This window comes from Cervus elaphus, chromosome 19 (genome assembly GCF_910594005.1).
Source record: "Cervus elaphus chromosome 19, mCerEla1.1, whole genome shotgun sequence".
Lineage (NCBI taxonomy): Eukaryota > Metazoa > Chordata > Mammalia > Artiodactyla > Cervidae > Cervus > Cervus elaphus.
This window is the reverse complement of record NC_057833.1, coordinates 65863088-65879936: the sequence shown is the minus strand read 5'-3', so window position 1 is coordinate 65879936 and position 16849 is coordinate 65863088. Positions and strand designations below refer to the sequence as shown.

General features: G+C 50.5%; 1 protein-coding gene across 1 annotated transcript in view; it reads right to left on the bottom strand.

Annotated features, from left to right (window-relative positions):
- Positions 1–13053, bottom strand: part of COLQ (collagen like tail subunit of asymmetric acetylcholinesterase) — a 65390-nt gene extending 52337 nt beyond the window's left edge. The window contains exon 1 of the mRNA XM_043875097.1: positions 12815–13053. Coding sequence (XP_043731032.1) covers positions 12815–12920 — 106 coding nt within the window. The 5' untranslated portion in view covers positions 12921–13053. The remainder of the gene's footprint in view (positions 1–12814) is intronic.
- Positions 13054–16849: the final 3796 nt, after the last annotated feature.

Here is a 16849-nt window from a genome sequence, read left to right as displayed (position 1 = left end):
TGACTTCATCTCAAGATCCATAACTAATTGCATCTGCAAAGATCTGTGTTTCAAACAAAGTCACATTCTGAGGTTCCAGATGAATATGAATGTTCAGGGATGCTTTTCAGCCACCACACTGTTAAGTACCCTTCAAGGACAACCTCCCACAGCACATATTTATTTCAAAATATCACAGTGCTGAGGTTGGGAAACCCTGCTTCAGAGAGAGGCATTTCTTCTCTGGGAAGTAAGGAGAATGGTCTCTGCTAATCACAAAAAGGGTCTCAGAGCAGCTTCAAGGCCAGAGGCCAGAGGCAGTTACTCTTATTAATCCCATTATACAGAGGTGGAAAACTGAGGCCTTCCCAAATCAAACGGGGACCACTTGGCCAAGATCACTCAGCTACTGGGGTCACGAAGCTGTCACTCCAGACCAGAGCTGTCTGAACACGGACCCCAAGGCTTTTCCTGCCACGAGTGAGCTCTCAGGTGTCAAAGCTCTGAAGAGAAACGTGGGCCAAGACCCCTTCTTTGTGGAGGAGCTAATTCTGTAAATCAGCAAGTGACTTGTGTGCCACAGAGTCAGAGTAAGTCTGTGGCTACAAGGATCCCTGGAATCTGGTCCATTCTCTGGTTTCACAGTTGAGGACACTGAGTCTCACGCAGAGCAGATGGCTGGTCCCATAGGACACGTGTCCCAGAGGCGGCAGCAGGTCAGAGAAAGAACCCGGGGTCCCCGAGTTTGACCTCAGGGTCTTGGCGCGTCGCCGCAGCACCTCTCAGGTGAACTTGAGTGTAAACGGGGTGATGGCTAACTCTCCCCCCGCTGCCACCTTCTAGCTGGGCCTGGACAAGAGAAGCTGAGCTGCAGGCCCCAAGCTGGTCGGGCAGGTGCCCTGTGAGACAGAGGAGGTGAGGGCTGGGCAGTCAACTCCCATAATTAAAAAAAAGGAAGGGAAACCGGTTACTCAGATGCTCTGAGGAAAGCGCTCCCAGGACCTACGTCTTCCCAACAGCCTCTGGGCCTCCTGGGGCTCACGTCACGAGCGGAGGCGGGGCCTGGAGGAGCACCACCCTTTACGTCACGGGTGGGGGAGGGGCGTGGGGGAGCGCCAGCCGGGCCCACGGCCTCTTGGCGGGGCTCCCGTCAAGGGCGGAGGAGGGGCTCCCATCACGGGCAGAGGCGGGGCGTGGGGGAGCGACACCCGACAGCCTCTGGGCCTCCTGGAGCTCCTGTCACGGGCGGAGGTGGGGCGTGGGGGAGCGACACCCAGACCCAAGGCCTTGCCTCAGGATGGGCTCCCTCGGAACCTTCCCCCACCACACACACACACACATCCTGCACATTAACCTCGACAGCAGAGAACCTGGTTCCCCGACGACCACAGAGACTCTGGAGGCCTTTTGTTAGCGGAGTCACCCTGTGAGGTCCACCCCAACACAGAGGATCTCAGAAAACCAGCCAGTTCTGTTTGGGCACAGAGGGCAGCCTGGTTTCAACTGTCAACGGTAAGGACGCACCTACAGGCTCCTCACAGAGGGGACGAGTTCAGCCCCGAGTCAGGGTAAGGTTAGAAAGCCCCAGTCTGGCAGGTAGGTCTCTACAGGTAGGACGGCCATCATCACCACATCCCCTGCCCTCTTAGTTCGCCGAGACCGGCATGCTAGGTCTGAGACCCGGAATGTCCTTCCTGGAGCATGTAGTCCCAGACAGAACTCCCAGCTGCAGCAGAAAAGCTCCAGGGCTTTCTCCAGGCTTCTCAGAAAGACACCAAGAAGGCCAGGTGAGCAGCGGCAGAATCCGTGGGGAAGCCCCGGAGGGAAGAGCCAGTCCCAGTCCCATTCCCAGTCCCTTCTTTTCTTTCCTCTCTGTTTTCAGATCTCAGCTGGTTCGTGGTGCAAACCTCCCAGCAGCCATCAGGCCCCCCTTCAGCTGTCTCACCTCCCAGCACACGCCTCCTGCTTGTACTTCTGCTGGTTGCCCTGGAGACCTAAGTGTGGGCTTGAATGGAGTCTAACACACCCAGTGGGGAGATGGAATAGGGCCAGGTGTATTTTTAAAACTGGTCATCACGAGAAGAGCCTCCTTCCCTGGTCACTGGGTCCCTGCTTTAGGGACTGGTTCACAAATGCAAAATGGCTAAACACTGAGCCTTTTGCATGGCCTTAACCCACTGGATAGTTTAAGCAGAAAGTTATTGTCTGTATTGTATTTTCGACTTTTGACACCGTCATGACCTCCTGGTGTGTGTAGAGTCACTGTGAGATTCTGGAAATAATGAGAGAAAGGCTGACACATCACACACCAGGTGCTTTTTAAAGTTCTTTGTGTTCATAATTAGCCCACTTAATCTTCACAACTGCTCTGTGACTGAAATCCTACTCTGAGCCCCATTTTACAGTTAGGGACACTGAGGCACATAGAGGGCGATTGGTCTGCCCAACATTATGAAGCTAAGGAGGGAGACGCAAGATTTGAACCTAAGCAGCATGACACCAGACGCCCCACTCCTAATCAGTTGGCTCTTCTGCCTCTGCACCATTCTGCCCAGACAGTCCTGATTTGGAAATCTGGCCCTGTGCAACCTCAGGGAAGTGTCTGCACCTCTCTGAGTGGTAGTTCCCCTTTTGGTAACATGGGGTTACTAATGTCTTGTGAACTTGCAATCAGAAGTCAGGTATGTAAAGAGTCTAGCAGATAAGTAGAACTCTAGGCAAGTTAGCTTTATGAGTGTTAATGGGGCTCCCTTGGCAGCTGGACTCCAGTGCTGGTATCACAGCAGTGGGTGCTGAGCCATAACTGCTACTGTCCAGAGGGGTGGGCAGGCAGGCAACAGCACAAGGGCCATCAGGACCACAGCTGCTGCATTAACGTGTCCACGGCGCTGTTGCTCCCTGCCAGAGCCCTTGGCAATCACCAGGCCTGCAGGCGTCCAGCTCCTGCCACAAGCCCCTGAGCCTATGATGGAGGGCTTCTCCAGCCATGGATGTCACCTGCAAAGCACATCCCCAAGAGCTGGTGGGTGAGCATCCAGTCCCCTGTCTCCCTGAGGGAGGTCTGAGCCTCAGCTGCCCCCCAACCCAAGTCTGCTTATGACCTCCCCCAGCACCAACTGCCTTTCCTTTCCTGTCTGGATTCCCAGTGCCCTGCTGGGATCACCCCCCCAAACACACCACTTGCACCCAGATCTTTGTCTCAGGGTCAGCTCTAGAAGTGAAAGTGAAGTTGCTCAGTCGTGTCTGACTCTTTGCAACCCCGTGGACTGTAGTCCACCAGTCTCCTCTGTCCATGGGATTCTCCAGGCAAGAATACTGGAGTGGGTTGCCATTTCCTTCTCCAGGGGATCTTCCTGACCCAGGGATCAAACCTGGGCCTCCCGCACTGCAGGCAGACGCTTTACCCTCTGAGAGGGATCCAAATGTCGATAGTATCTATGTGCCTCTGATCCTGATGTCCTTAAAGAAAGTCCTCGGAAGGTCCTTTACCCAGTGTAAAAGGCAACTGTGGGAGAAAAACCGATTACTGGCCCCCAAAGAGGTCTAGACTCTAATTCCTGGAACCTGTAAAGGTTACCTTATATGACAAAAGGAACTTTGCAGGTGGGATTAAACTAGGAAATTTAGGATAGGGAAACTACCTGAGCGGGCCATAAATGTAATCACAAGTGTCCTGATAAGAGAGAGGTCGAGGAAGACCTGCACAGAGGAGGGAGGCCGTGTGACCAGGGAGTGGCCAGAGGAAATGAATGCAGGAACACAGAGGCAAACGGGCAGCGGTCCTCAAAGCACGGCCCAGGGGCCAGCAGGATTAGCAGCACCTGGCATCTCATTAGAACTGCAAACCCACAGGCCCCACTCCCCCACATCAGAAAGTCCAGGGGTGGGCCCAGCAACCTGGCTTAACAACCCTTCCCGGTGACTCTGGTGCTGGCTGTAATGGTTAACCATGGCCAGACATTAGCATCACCCCGGGGGCACTCAACACTTTCCATGCCCGATCTTATACATTTTATATCCCAGAGAGTCTGTTGCAGCTGGTCTGTTTGGCCAGGACACTGGGTACCTGTAATGCTTCCCAGGTGAGTCTCATGTCTCTCCAGGAAAAACCAGTGCTGTAGTTTGAGAACCACTGATCCAGGACGTTAACTTTCAAATTGAGCTTTGCAGAGTTGGGAATTCTGGAAAAATGCCAAGACAGATAAAGATGGAGGGAGCAAAGTCCAAAACAGTGGGAGTAAGGGAGAAGGCAGCTCAGTCGTGAGACGGGAGCGTGTGGTGGGGACTCAAGAGCCAACAGTTGTTTCGGTACCAGGATGTGGGTCAGGACGGCCAGGCTGCCCTGGTTTCCAAGAGGTGTTTTGGTTTTTAAGAGACATCAGAAATACACTTTTAGGGGGCCTCCGGAGTTGGTGATGGACAGGGAGGCCTGGCGTGCTGCAGTCCATGGGGTCGCAAAGTGTCGGACACGACTGAACGACTGAACTGAACTGGTGGCTTCAGTGGTAAAGAATCTCCTTCCTGCCAATGCAGGAGACATGGGTTCGATCCCTGATCCGGGAAGATCCCACATGCCATGGAGCAACTAAGTCCGTGTGCCACAACTATGGAGGCCACGTGCCGCAACCACTGAAGCTCTCGCACCCTAGAGCCTGTGCTCAGCAACAAGAGAAGCCACCGTGATGATAAACCTTCGCACCGAACTACAGAGAAGCCCTTTCTCTCCACAACCAGAGGAGAGCCCACATGCAGCAATGAGGACCCAGCTCAGCTGAGAATATATAACAAAGTTACTTTTAAAAAATAATTTTTAAAAATTGTTAAATAACTTGATTTTTAAATGTTAGCAAACAAGGCAACTGAAAATTTTCTCTCTCTCTTTTTTTTTTTTTTTTGGTACTGCAGCATAAAGGCGCTGGGTACAGCACCATGTGAAGAGTGGATGTGGTCCTTGGGCAGCTGGTTTGCTGCAGGGGTCTTTCATTCAGCCCTTGGGCCCAGGAGACTAGTCTTAGGATGACAGCAGGAACTCCATGGGCAGAAAGTATTTTTCTGCTCACTGCTGCATCCCAGCTCCAGGTACAGAGTTGGGGGTTATTTAGTGTTTATTGAATGAATACATTTAAATTTATCATCTTGTAGCAATCCTGTGAGATCACTGTACCCACTTTACAGATGAGAAAATGGGGGCTAACACCACAATAATTATGTGAACGTCCAACAATCACATAGGATTCAAACTCAAGACCCCCCGCAGGAAGGACACCTGTGAAGAGCAAGTACACTGCAGCTGTGAAAAAGTCTGGCAAAAGAAGGGTCTGGGGGCACTTGGTACCAGTTACAAGAGCAATGAGAGTGAGTAGTAGTTACTATGTGCACCACATTTCAGGAAGACTGGTCACCAGCCTACGTGGTGACTCATGGACGTCACAGGGATTTCTCTTCCTCCTGGGGCTGTGTTGTTTTTGTATAGTTGTGGGTCTGAGAGGACTTCCCAGGTGATGCTAGTGGTAGAGGACCTGCTTGCCAACGCAGAAGACTTAAGAGACATGGGTTCCATCCCTGGGTCGGGAAGATCCCCTGGAGGAGGGCATGGCAACCCACTCCGGTATTCTTGCCTGGAGAATCTCACGGACAGAGGAGCCCAGTGGGCTGCACTCCATGGGGTCACAAAGAGTCGGACACGACTGAAGTGACTTAGCATGCGTGCATGTGCGTGGGTCGGAGGGAAGCAGGCTTGGGTTTGGTGAGTGACAGTGTTGGGGCTTGACCCAGCTAACCTGGAGAGGAAGTCGTCATCTTTCACTCCCACTTCTCTCTGAGCTGAGAGGCATCTACTGCTTCATTAGGAGGCTTAGGGTGGGGCGAAGTGGGCAAGCTGGGACCCCTGGAGGGCCCTCTAATTTAAGAACCCTCTCTGATTATATTATCCAGAGGAAATATGGGGAGCTAAATCAGAGGAGATGGCTGAGAAGTACATTACAGAACATTAAACAACAGTCGACCAGCATCAGACACAAATAAATGGTCTGTAATCTACTGCCAAGAACACGATTGGTCCCGAGCGGTGGCCTGGCTGGCTTCCAGGCAGGGGAGTGCAGGGCTCGCCACCAGTCCTATAGGCCACGAACGCCTGCCCTGGTCCCGTCCCAGCACACACAAGAGAAGACTGAGACAGCCAGACTGGATGTGGGCCTTCTCCTCTCCATCTCATCCTGAACCCTGGACCCAAGCATCACCTGGTGAGCTCCTGCCTGCTTGAGAAATCCTTCGATGCAGAAGGGAAGCCATGTGTGTCTCTGGGCAGAGCCGCCTGGTTCACATGCTGGAGAGAATGTCTGTGAAATGCTGGTGCCCTGGCTCCAGGAAGCCTCATCCCCCACATGCGCTGGTTGACGCCCATCTGACCAAAGCACACTTTGGCTTAGAGCTCTGACTCCTCTTACAGCACAAAGGGGCTTGCCAGGGGACGGCAGTGGTAAAGAACCTTCCTGCCAATGCAGAAGATAGAAGAGACATGAGTTCGATCCCTGAGTCAGGGAAATCCCCTGGAGGAGGGCATGGCAACCCACTCCAGTGTTCTTGCCTGGAGAATTCCATGGACAGAGAAGCATGGCAGGGTACAGTCCATAGGTCGAAAAGAGATGGACATGACTGAAGTGCCTTAGCACACACACACAGGACACAAATACCTCTAAAGAAAGATAAACCTGTTCCCTGGCAAGTCATTCACACTTTAGTATGAAGTCATTGTGTCAATCCTTTGCTAAAAGCGCTGATGTCCTGAGGAGAAGGCAGGAAAGTATGGAGAATGCAGACCTGGAACTGGATTTTTGGAGGCTGGGGTATAGGACTTTAAAAGCTAGTATCACTGTTTATCCATGGCCATAGCAGATTTGGTCTATGTTGGTAAGAGCCCTAGAATTAGAGTCAGTGGGCAGGTTCCAGTCTCCAGCTCTCCCAACACCAGCTGTGCTGTCTTGGGTGGGTCACTTTACCTCTCTGAGCCTTCATTGCTCCTTCTGAAAAGCAGGAATGAGATCACACCCATCCCAGGTGCTGTGAGAGTTGCCGAGATTGAAGTGTGTGAGAGGCCTGTCCTATAAATATCACCATCCTTGGGTCTGTGCCACCACATTTGAGAAATCTACAATGATGGAGCCACGTCTGTGAATGGACCCTTGAACTGAGTGAATGCACAGACCACCATGATTCCAGCCTGGCCCGCCAGACCCAAGTCAGATCAGTTGACCCTTAGCTGATCCACAAACACATGAGCTTCAGCAGTAAACAACTGTTGCTCAGCCACTTGAGTGTTATGGTAGTTTATCGCCCGTCAAGGGTTGAAACAATACACCAAAAGTTAGGGCTTCTGACACTCTCTATTTTAGGGCCACGTTCAATAGAAATTAAATACCTGACACGTCTCTGCCTTCTTAAGCAAAATAAAGCAAACACAATTTTGTCTTCACAGGGTCATTCACGTTCATCACAGTGCCAACCAATCAATGAGCTACAAGTCGATGGTGCCTCTGCAGACAACATGCAGAACAGAGGCTCTAGGAATAATTCCAACCTGCTATCCTTATTGATCAAAGAATTATTCCCTTGGTCCCTTACCCTTCCTCTAGTGATCAGTTGTGTCAGCTGTCTCTGTTGTTTCTGTCCTCACTGTGTCTGTTTAAAGCAGCAGCCCCTGGTAGACCCTAGGCTATGGTGCTCAGCTAACTCACCACCCCCAAGAAGCCTGCTCTCCCAGCCTGTGGGGATGACACCCTTCTAAGTGCTCACAGGCTTGCAGTGAGGGCCTGAGCTCATTTTCTGGGTATCTGACATGGGTGCTGCAGTGCTAGGATTGCTCTCATCAAGTTGTGGCTTCTTGGATGCCGTTTGCGCCCTTCCTGGGCCTCTCAGGGATCCAGCGGGGGGGCTGCCAGGCCCTGACCATCTGCTTCAGAGTGCTGTGCTGTGTCTGGGGCTGCTGGAGGCCAGTCTTTCCTGAGGAGAGTGAGGGAAAAGACCAGGCTTCCTCCATCTCGGCCTCTCTCTCGCCGGTCGGGCTCGTCTCGTGCCCTGCACGGCAGTGAGCACAGGGCCTGGCACACAGCAGGCACCCCCTGAGCTGCAGCGGGTGGAGTGAAAGGGCTTCCCAGTGGTGCTTCTCACTGTATGCACAGGGCCGGGCTTCTTCAGAAGTGTGAGCTTCAAGCATCACCCTCAATGGTGAAAAATTGAAAGCATTCCCCCTGAAATCAGGAACAAGACAAGGGTGCCCACTGTCACCACTACTGTTCAACATAGTGTTGGAAGTTTTGGCCACAGCAATCAGAGCAGAAAAAGAAGTAAAAGGAATCCAGATAGGAAAAGAAGAAGTGAAACTCTCACTGTTTGCAGATGACATGATCCTCTACATAGAAAACCCTAAAGACTCTACCAGAAAATTACTAGAACTAATCAATGAATATAGTAAAGTTGCAGGATATAAAATTAACACACAGAAATCCCTTGCATTCCTATATACTAACAATGAAAAAACAGAAAGAGAAATTAAGGAAACAATACCATTCACCATTGCAACAAAAAGAATAAAATACTTAGGAGTATATCTACCTAAAGAAACAAAAGACCTATACATAGAAAACTATAAAACACTGATGAAAGAAATCAAAGAGGACACAAACAGATGGAGAAACATACCGTGTTCATGGATTGGAAGAATCAATATTGTCAAAATGGCTATTCTACCCAAAGCAATCTATAGATTCAATGCAATCCCTATCAAGCTACCAACGGTATTTTTCACAGAACTAGACCAAAGAATTTCACAATTTGTATGGAAATACAAAAAACCTCGAATAGCCAAAGTAATCTTGAGAAAGAAGAATGGAACTGGAGGAATCAACCTGCCTGACTTCAGACTCTACTACAAAGCCACAGTCATCAAGACAGTATGGTACTGGCACAAAGACAGAAATATAGATCAATGGAACAGAATAGAAAGCCCAGAGATAAATCCACGGACCTATGGACACCTTATCTTTGACAAAGGAGGCAAGGATATACAATGGAAAAAAGACAACCTCTTTAACAAGTGGTGCTGGGAAAACTGGTCAACCACTTGTAAAAGAATGAAACTAGAACACTTTCTAACACCATACACAAAAATAAACTCAAAATGGATTAAAGATCTAAATGTAAGACCAGAAACTATAAAACTCCTAGAGGAGAACATAGGCAAAACACTCTCCGACATAAATCACAGCAAGATCCTCTATGACCCACCTCCCAGAATACTGGAAATAAAAGCAAAACTAAACAAATGGGATCTAATGAAACTTAAAAGCTTTTGCACTACAAAGGAAACTATAAGTAAGGTGAAAAGACAGCCGTCAGATTGGGAGAAAATAATAGCAAATGAAGAAACAGACAAAGGATTAATCTCAAAAATATACAAGCAACTCCTGAAGCTCAATTCCAGAAAAATAAATGACCCAATCAAAAAATGGGCCAAAGAACTAAACAGACATTTCTCCAAAGAAGACATACAGATGGCTAACAAACACATGAAAAGGTGCTCAACATCACTCATTATTAGAGAAATGCAAATCAAAACCACAATGAGGTACCATTACACGCCAGTCAGGATGGCTGCTATCCAAAAGACTACAAGCAATAAATGCTGGAGAGGGTGTGGAGAAAAGGGAACCCTCTTACACTGTTGGTGGGAATGCAAACTAGTACAGCCACTATGGAAAACAGTGTGGAGATTCCTTAAAAAACTGGAAATAGAACTGCCATATGACCCAGCAATCCCACTTTTGGGCATACACACTGAGGAAACCAGATCTGAAAGAGACACGTGCACCCCAATGTTCATTGCAGCACTGTTTATAATAGCCAGGACATGGAAGCAACCTAGATGCCCATCAGCAGATGAATGGATAAGGAAGCTGTGGTACATATACACCATGGAATATTACTCAGCTGTTAAAAAGAATTCATTTGAATCAGTCCTAATGAGATGGATGAAACTGGAGCCCATTATACAGAGTGAAGTAAGCCAGAAAGATAAAGAACATTACAGCATACTAACACATATATATGGAATTTAGAAAGATGGTAATGATAACCCTATATGCAAAACAGAAAAAGAGACACAGAAATACAGAACAGACTTTTGAACTCTGTGGGAGAATGTGAGGGTGGGATGTTTCAAAAGAACAGCATGTATACTATCTATGGTGAAACAGATCACCAGCCCAGGTGGGATGCATGAGACAAGTACTCGGGCCTGGTGCACTGGGAAGACCCAGAGGAGTCGGGTGAAGAGGGAGGTGGGAGGGGGGATCGGGATGGGGAATAAGTGTAAATCTATGGCTGATTCATATCAATGTATGACAAAACCCACTGAAAAAAAAATAATAATAATAAAAAAAAAAAAAAAAAGAAGTGTGAGCTTCTGGGTTCAGACTGTTTCACATCAGATTGCTGGAAAACTGTTTTCAGAATAAAGTTCTCCTGTGTTTAAGGAACAAGTTCCCATTTCAGGGCGTGAGTTTCTGAACTGTGCTATCTGGTGACCTGGTGACAGGGACAAGGCAGGGTGACTCCATGGGAGGAAGCAGGTTTTTTTTGCTCCGTTGAGCTGACACCTCCGTGACTCCCCCCTAGAGCAATCCCCATCGCTTTACCAAATGTCCAAAGACCACCAGAAGATCTGGATTTAGCAGCTCATGATGAAGGGCTTCTGGACCGGTGGGCTGACTCTTCTTAGTTCCCAGTTCTTCACTCAACTAGGGGCTGACCCCCACGACTACATTGGGGGCCCTCTTGCCCCAGCTTCCAGTGGGGTTTGGCCCACGGGAGGCACTGCCAGTAGGTTGCAGGAGTGGGTTGAAGTGGTCTGGGGATGCTATCTGCTTTGGGTCCCTCTTTGACAAAGGCTCCTGCTCAGTAACTCCTCCTTCAACATCCCAACTCTCCCAGGATCCAGTTCCCCACCTCTCCCTCAAGCACAGGATGGGAAAGGCTCCCAGGGTGCTGGTTTCTCAGCCTGCCTTCTGGGCTCCCTGAACCCCACCCGCACCTCTGAGAGTGGTCCCCTTGGTCCTCAGTTCCTTTCTCATCCACCGTTACCCTGACTGAACAGTCTGTACCAGGTCTCACCTAAGAGCCATCTAAGCCATGCTGAGCCTCTCTTGAGGGCCAGGAGTTAAAAAAAAAAACAACAAAATACCCAAGGTTCTCTTCTCTCCAGCTTTCAGAACTCAGTAGCCACTTTGGCTGCCTCTAAATTAAGTTGTGAGAAAGGATGGCAGACTCCAGTCTACAGATGAGAAAAGTTTTCACTCCCTCACTGACTCATCCAGTCACCAAATATTTATTGGACACTTCCCCGCTATTTCCCCGGGGGATTAGGAATAGTGAGGAAGACTGTGTAGTGCCTACCCACAGTTGCTCTCAGTCTAACGCCAACCACCTCCCAGAGACCAGAGAGCAACCCCCCCCCCCCAACCCCCGCAACCCCAGATCAGGGCTGGAACCACAAGACTGAGTTTCCTAGAGTCCCGAGACTTCAGCAGATTCTCAAAGGAATCAAGCTAGGTTGAGAACCACCAAACAGGCCAAAGTAACCATCGGGCTTCACTCCTGAGTTGGGGAGTAAAGACCTCCTCACTCCCAAAAGCCTGGCACTCTCTGCTTGATGGGGGGAAGGGGTGAAGACACACACCTGTGGCAGCCTGACCATCCACGTTTCCTGCCCCCCAACATTCTCCACCAGCTCCCGCCCCCTCCTCTAGCTCCCCCTGCATTTATAATTAGCCCCACACCCTTCTCTGAGCCCTTCCCTAGGGGCCCACAAACGTTGGCGGCTCCGTATGTCAGCGGAGCGTTGTTATGAATGGACGGGGCTGGGCACTGGGAGGGAGCCATGTCCTGCCTCCCCAGAGCCTGCGTCCAGCAAAGCAAGGGACAGGGCGATTCCTGCCTCAACTCGGGTGTTTCTGAGATGCATTGGAGGGCTTGATGGAAACAGCTTTTGCTGCAGTCAAGGGTGACTGAGGTGAGCTGAGGGGGGCGGTGAGGGTGCAGGCTGCTAAGCCTGGGGTCTGTCTGCCCACCCCCCACCCCCCACAAGCCCTCAGGAAACTTCTGCGTTTCCTCAGAAAGGTTGACACAGGCCAGCCAGTAACCCAATACTTCCCCTGTCCGGGCTCGGGCAGGACAAGGCCACTAGCTTGGAGCCCTCAGGGGAGGTTGCTGGGCTAAGGGGCTCAGAGAGCCCCCTTGGCCACCCAGCACTTTGGGCGTCCACTCTGCAGCCCCGTTCCGCGCTCGCCAAGAAGACCCCTTCAGGGAGAAAGTTCGATGGAAAAGGAGACAGCGCTGGAGAGATGGGAGACCTGGTCCCAAGGCTGCAGGGGCCCTGAGACCCCCAAGAGAACCAGCGGGACGCCCCTCATGGGCAGGCTAGCCTGCAGCGCAGCGGGCCCCTGTGGGCCGAGCGCCCCCCGCCCCAGGGACAGGGTCAGGGGTGCATTGATGGCAACGTCTGGACTCACTTCCCTCACTTGCACGTCTGTCTCTGTGACGCTCCCCACAATTCTGACCAAAACGCCATCCTGCAGCAAGTGAAGCAGTCTGTCCAGGGTCCCGGGCTCTGAGCAGCTGCTGGGGACAAGCACCGAAGGGGTGTCCCCACAAGGACAGCCAGCCACGACCCCAGGCCGCTCCCATCCAGCCCCCCTCCAGCCCGAGACGCTGCGGCCAGGCTGCCTCCCTCCCTGGCTGGGGACGACAGAGGGGAGACGGGGCGGTCATGGTCCGGCTTTACCTGCTGAAATCGGGAGCACGCTGGTGAGGAAAGTGGGCTGGGACACGATGAAGCGGAAGAAAAGCTGAAGATAAATTCCCAGAGTCACTGGATGCAGGACAACCATGCTGGCTGCGGTCTGGAGAGTGTCAAGTTCTCAAGGCCGGGCTGCGGGGAGCCTGGCTTATCTCTGCTTTGTCTTCCTCTCGTGGTTGGCCTCTCTCTCTGCCTCTCTCTCCCTCTCTCTCTCTGCCTCTCTCTCTCTCCCCCGCGCTTTCCCTCCCCTCTCTCCTTTCCCCATGCCTTTACCAAGAAAGAATGCCAACCATTTCCCACTAAACCTCCTCCGTACTACACAGGGTTATATTTATCTTAACCCGGGATCAGATGCCCATGTTAAAATTAAGATATCTGAAATTTCTTTTCTGCAGACTGAGGAAAGAGGCCACTGAAGAAGTGACTTTAAAAAAAAAAAGAAGGGCAGTGAATTCTCAAATGTCCCCTAGAAGCGGTCCTCAAGGGCAGACAGACTTCTTGATTGATCATCCACCAATGCCTGCTCCCTCCCAACCAAGGTGTTCTGCAGATCCCAGAGTCAACTCAGACTCTCAGGATTTGAACTGAATTCCATGGAGACAAAGCCTTCTGCGGTCAGCCTGTGACACTTTGAGCCACTGGGGGACCAATGTTATGTTGACCCTGGATTTTTTTCTTTAATCATCCAATAAAAAGTGGGGGGTGGTCGTAGTGGTGAGTTTATATTTTCCAAAACAGCTTTCTTTCTCCATTAAAAAGTGCTTATTTTCCCTCTACTATTCCTAACCTTTTTTTTTTTTTAAAGAATTTGTAACTTTTTATCTATGCAAAGCAATGAGCGAAAAATGAAGTCAGTGGATTATAATGCAAATGATTATTGATCATACTACATTAGGCAAATAACATCACTGACTTGACTTTTGGCTAGACAAAATTCTTCAAATAAAATGTCACATCTTTCAATAAATCCTCTCATGAGGTTATAGAGACTGTTAAAGAGATCTTTAGATCTCTCTATATAAATAATTAAAATAATAATCCACAGAGATGTTCATTTTGCTTTAATCTACATAACATACTCCCAACCCCTCACGGGCATTAATTCATACCCTGAGCAAACCATAATACAAAAAGACACACACACACCAATGTTCTTTGCAGCACTATTTACAATAGCCAGCACATGGAAACAAACTAAATGTCCATTGACAGATGCATGTATAAAGAAGTTGTGGTACAGATATACAACAGAATATTACTCAGTCATAAAGAGGAACAAAACTGGGTCACTTGTAGAGATGTGGAGAAACCTAGAGTCTGTCATACAGAGTGAAGCAAGTCAGAGAGAGAAAAGCAAATACCGTATATTAATGCATATATGTGGAATCTAGAAAAACGGTATGGATGAACCTATCTGCAAGGCAGGAATAGAGGCGCTGATGTAGGGAACAAACACGTGGACCCAGAAGGGGAAGGGGGTGGCAGGACAAATTGAGAGAGTAGCATTGACGTGTACACACTGCCAAGTGTAAGACAGACAGAGGGTGGGAAGCGGCCGTGCCACAGAGGGTGCTCAGCCTGGGGCCCTGTGCTGACCTGGGGGGGCTGAAGTGGGGTGGGAGGCTCAGGAGGGATGGGATGAGCTTTGCACAGAGCTGATTCACATTGAGGTGCAGCCGAAACTAGCATGACGTTGTACAGTGATTATACTCCAATAGAAAAAGAAAAACTAAAACAAATGGTGTGACTCCCATCTCCGGGGTGCAGGAGCCGAGCTCCAGAAGAGCAGGACACGGAGAGGCGATGCCCGCAGCTCCAGGTCCAGGGGCTGGAGCTCTGCTGTGACCGGGGACAAACTACCTGATGGCTCCGAGCCTCAGTTTTCTCCTTAACGACCTGTTGGAAAGGTTACATGAGGTAGCACGGGATGACTCATACACGAATTAAAGATTATGTATAGAGACAACAGAAATGAAGCCTGTGGAGCCGCGGTGGACAGGCGGCTGAGCTGGCCACCCGCAGTCTCCCGCATCCCTGCAGATGCACGATGCTCTTCCCCACAGGAGGTGGGGGTCTGTTTCCCCTCCTGTCGAGTCTGGGCCGGCCTTGTGGCAAGCTCTGACCCCCAGAATGTGGCTGAACTGATGCTGCCATTTCTGGGCCTGGCCTCAACAGGCCTGGGAGCTTTGGCTTTTGCCTCTTCTTGGAAAATAGCTGCCACGTTCAAAAGTCTGGACTACTGACTAGACCACAAGGAGAGGGAAGCAGCTGAGACTGGCCATCTGGCCGTCTCGGACAAGGCCCTCGACAGGAGAGTGAGGTCAGTTTGGATCCTCTAGCTTCATTCAGGTCCCCAGATGATGGTAGTCAACGAAGGGACCAGGTGAACCTGTAAAGAACTACACAGGTGAACCCAGCCCAGAAGACAGAGTCACGAGCAAGCAAGTTGCCTGTTGATTTGCCTTCAGTGTCCCGAAGCCACTGGGTTTTCAGATGATTTGTTACAGCAGCAATAGCTAACTAATACACGATTTAGGAGAAAACTATGAAGAATATACTCGAGTTACATTCAAAATTAACAACAGGACAGTTTAAAGAAAGGGGTACCCCATGTCGCTGTTCCCACAATGTTTAACAGAAGGATCATGATTTTTGGCCAAGTCCAGCCAGGAAATTCTCAGGCTTGTTTGCACAGCTCTGGAAGCCTCCAGCCCCAGCAATGGGCTTTGGGTGCCTTGCAGAAGGTGTAGGCTATGTGAGGGGAAGGTAATTTTTCAGTAACTTGATGCCAGAACCTGGACTTTCACCATCCAGTGCTGATTTCTCCTCTGAGAAGCCAGAGGGATTGCTCCTCTCAGCACCCAGATCTCACTACTGGCCTTGTAGTTGCCACAGATTCTGTTGCTACGTCCTGCCAGTGACAACTGGTGGTATAATGTCTGAACGGCTTCCACCCCACCATGTGTTGCTGTTTAACGTATGTGAATGTCCCTGAGGGGCTTCCCTGGTGGCGCAGTGCTAAAGGATCTGCCGGCCAAGGCAGGAGACGCGGGAGATGGGGGTTTGGTCCCTAGGTTGGGAAGGTCACCTGGAGTAGGAAATGGCAACCTGCCCCATTTCCTTGCCTGGAGAATCCCGCGGACAGTGATGCCTGGAGGGCTACCGTCCGTGGGATCTCAGAGAGTCAGACACGATGGAGTGACTGAGCGCGCACGCGCACACACACACGCACACGCACACACACACACACACACACACACACACACACACACACACACACACACACCATTGTCCCTAAAGATAGGGGACTGTTTCAGAGCTCGGTGCAACCCCCTCAGACCCTCCAGGACAGTTCCCGTGTCAGTTAATATGGTCCAATCACACCACTGTAAGATGAAAAGGAAGTAGGAAAAGGGATGTAACCTTACGCTCCAGCCATGCTGAGCGGCTGGAGCTTCCCAGCAGCCCTGCCTGCGCCCGTGCAGCTGTGGACCAGGGCCTGGTCCAGGGAGAGCCGGGGCCAGGGTGGGCTGTGTGGACCGCGGCCTGCACGCAGGAGGCTGAACGTGCACTCAGGCCATGCAGGGGAAGTCACTGCTCATCTAAACATGCAACTGAGACCTCCACCCTCTGGGGAGGCCCCAGCACAGAGGCATTTATAGGCCCCCAGTACTTATTAAATCATGTTTTGTAAATTTCCACTTCCCCTGGACCAGGTATTTTATGGGCCTGTTTCATATGAGGTTATCCTAACTGACTGAGGAAGAAATTATCATCTCTCTTGAAACTCTTCTGGAAGGGCTCTGAATCTTTCAGAATCTAATAACACAGGCTATTACATTTCTCTAGAAGGAAATGATCTGAGATTTGTGAAAGGCTGACACCAATAAAGCCAATCAAAGTTAGAGCCTTCCCTCCCAGGCCCTGGAGGTCGGGGTGCACGCTGAGGAGCAATGTGAGAGTACCCGTCACTTTAACGCTGAGCAGACACGTGCCATTTCACTCAGAGATTCCACAGAA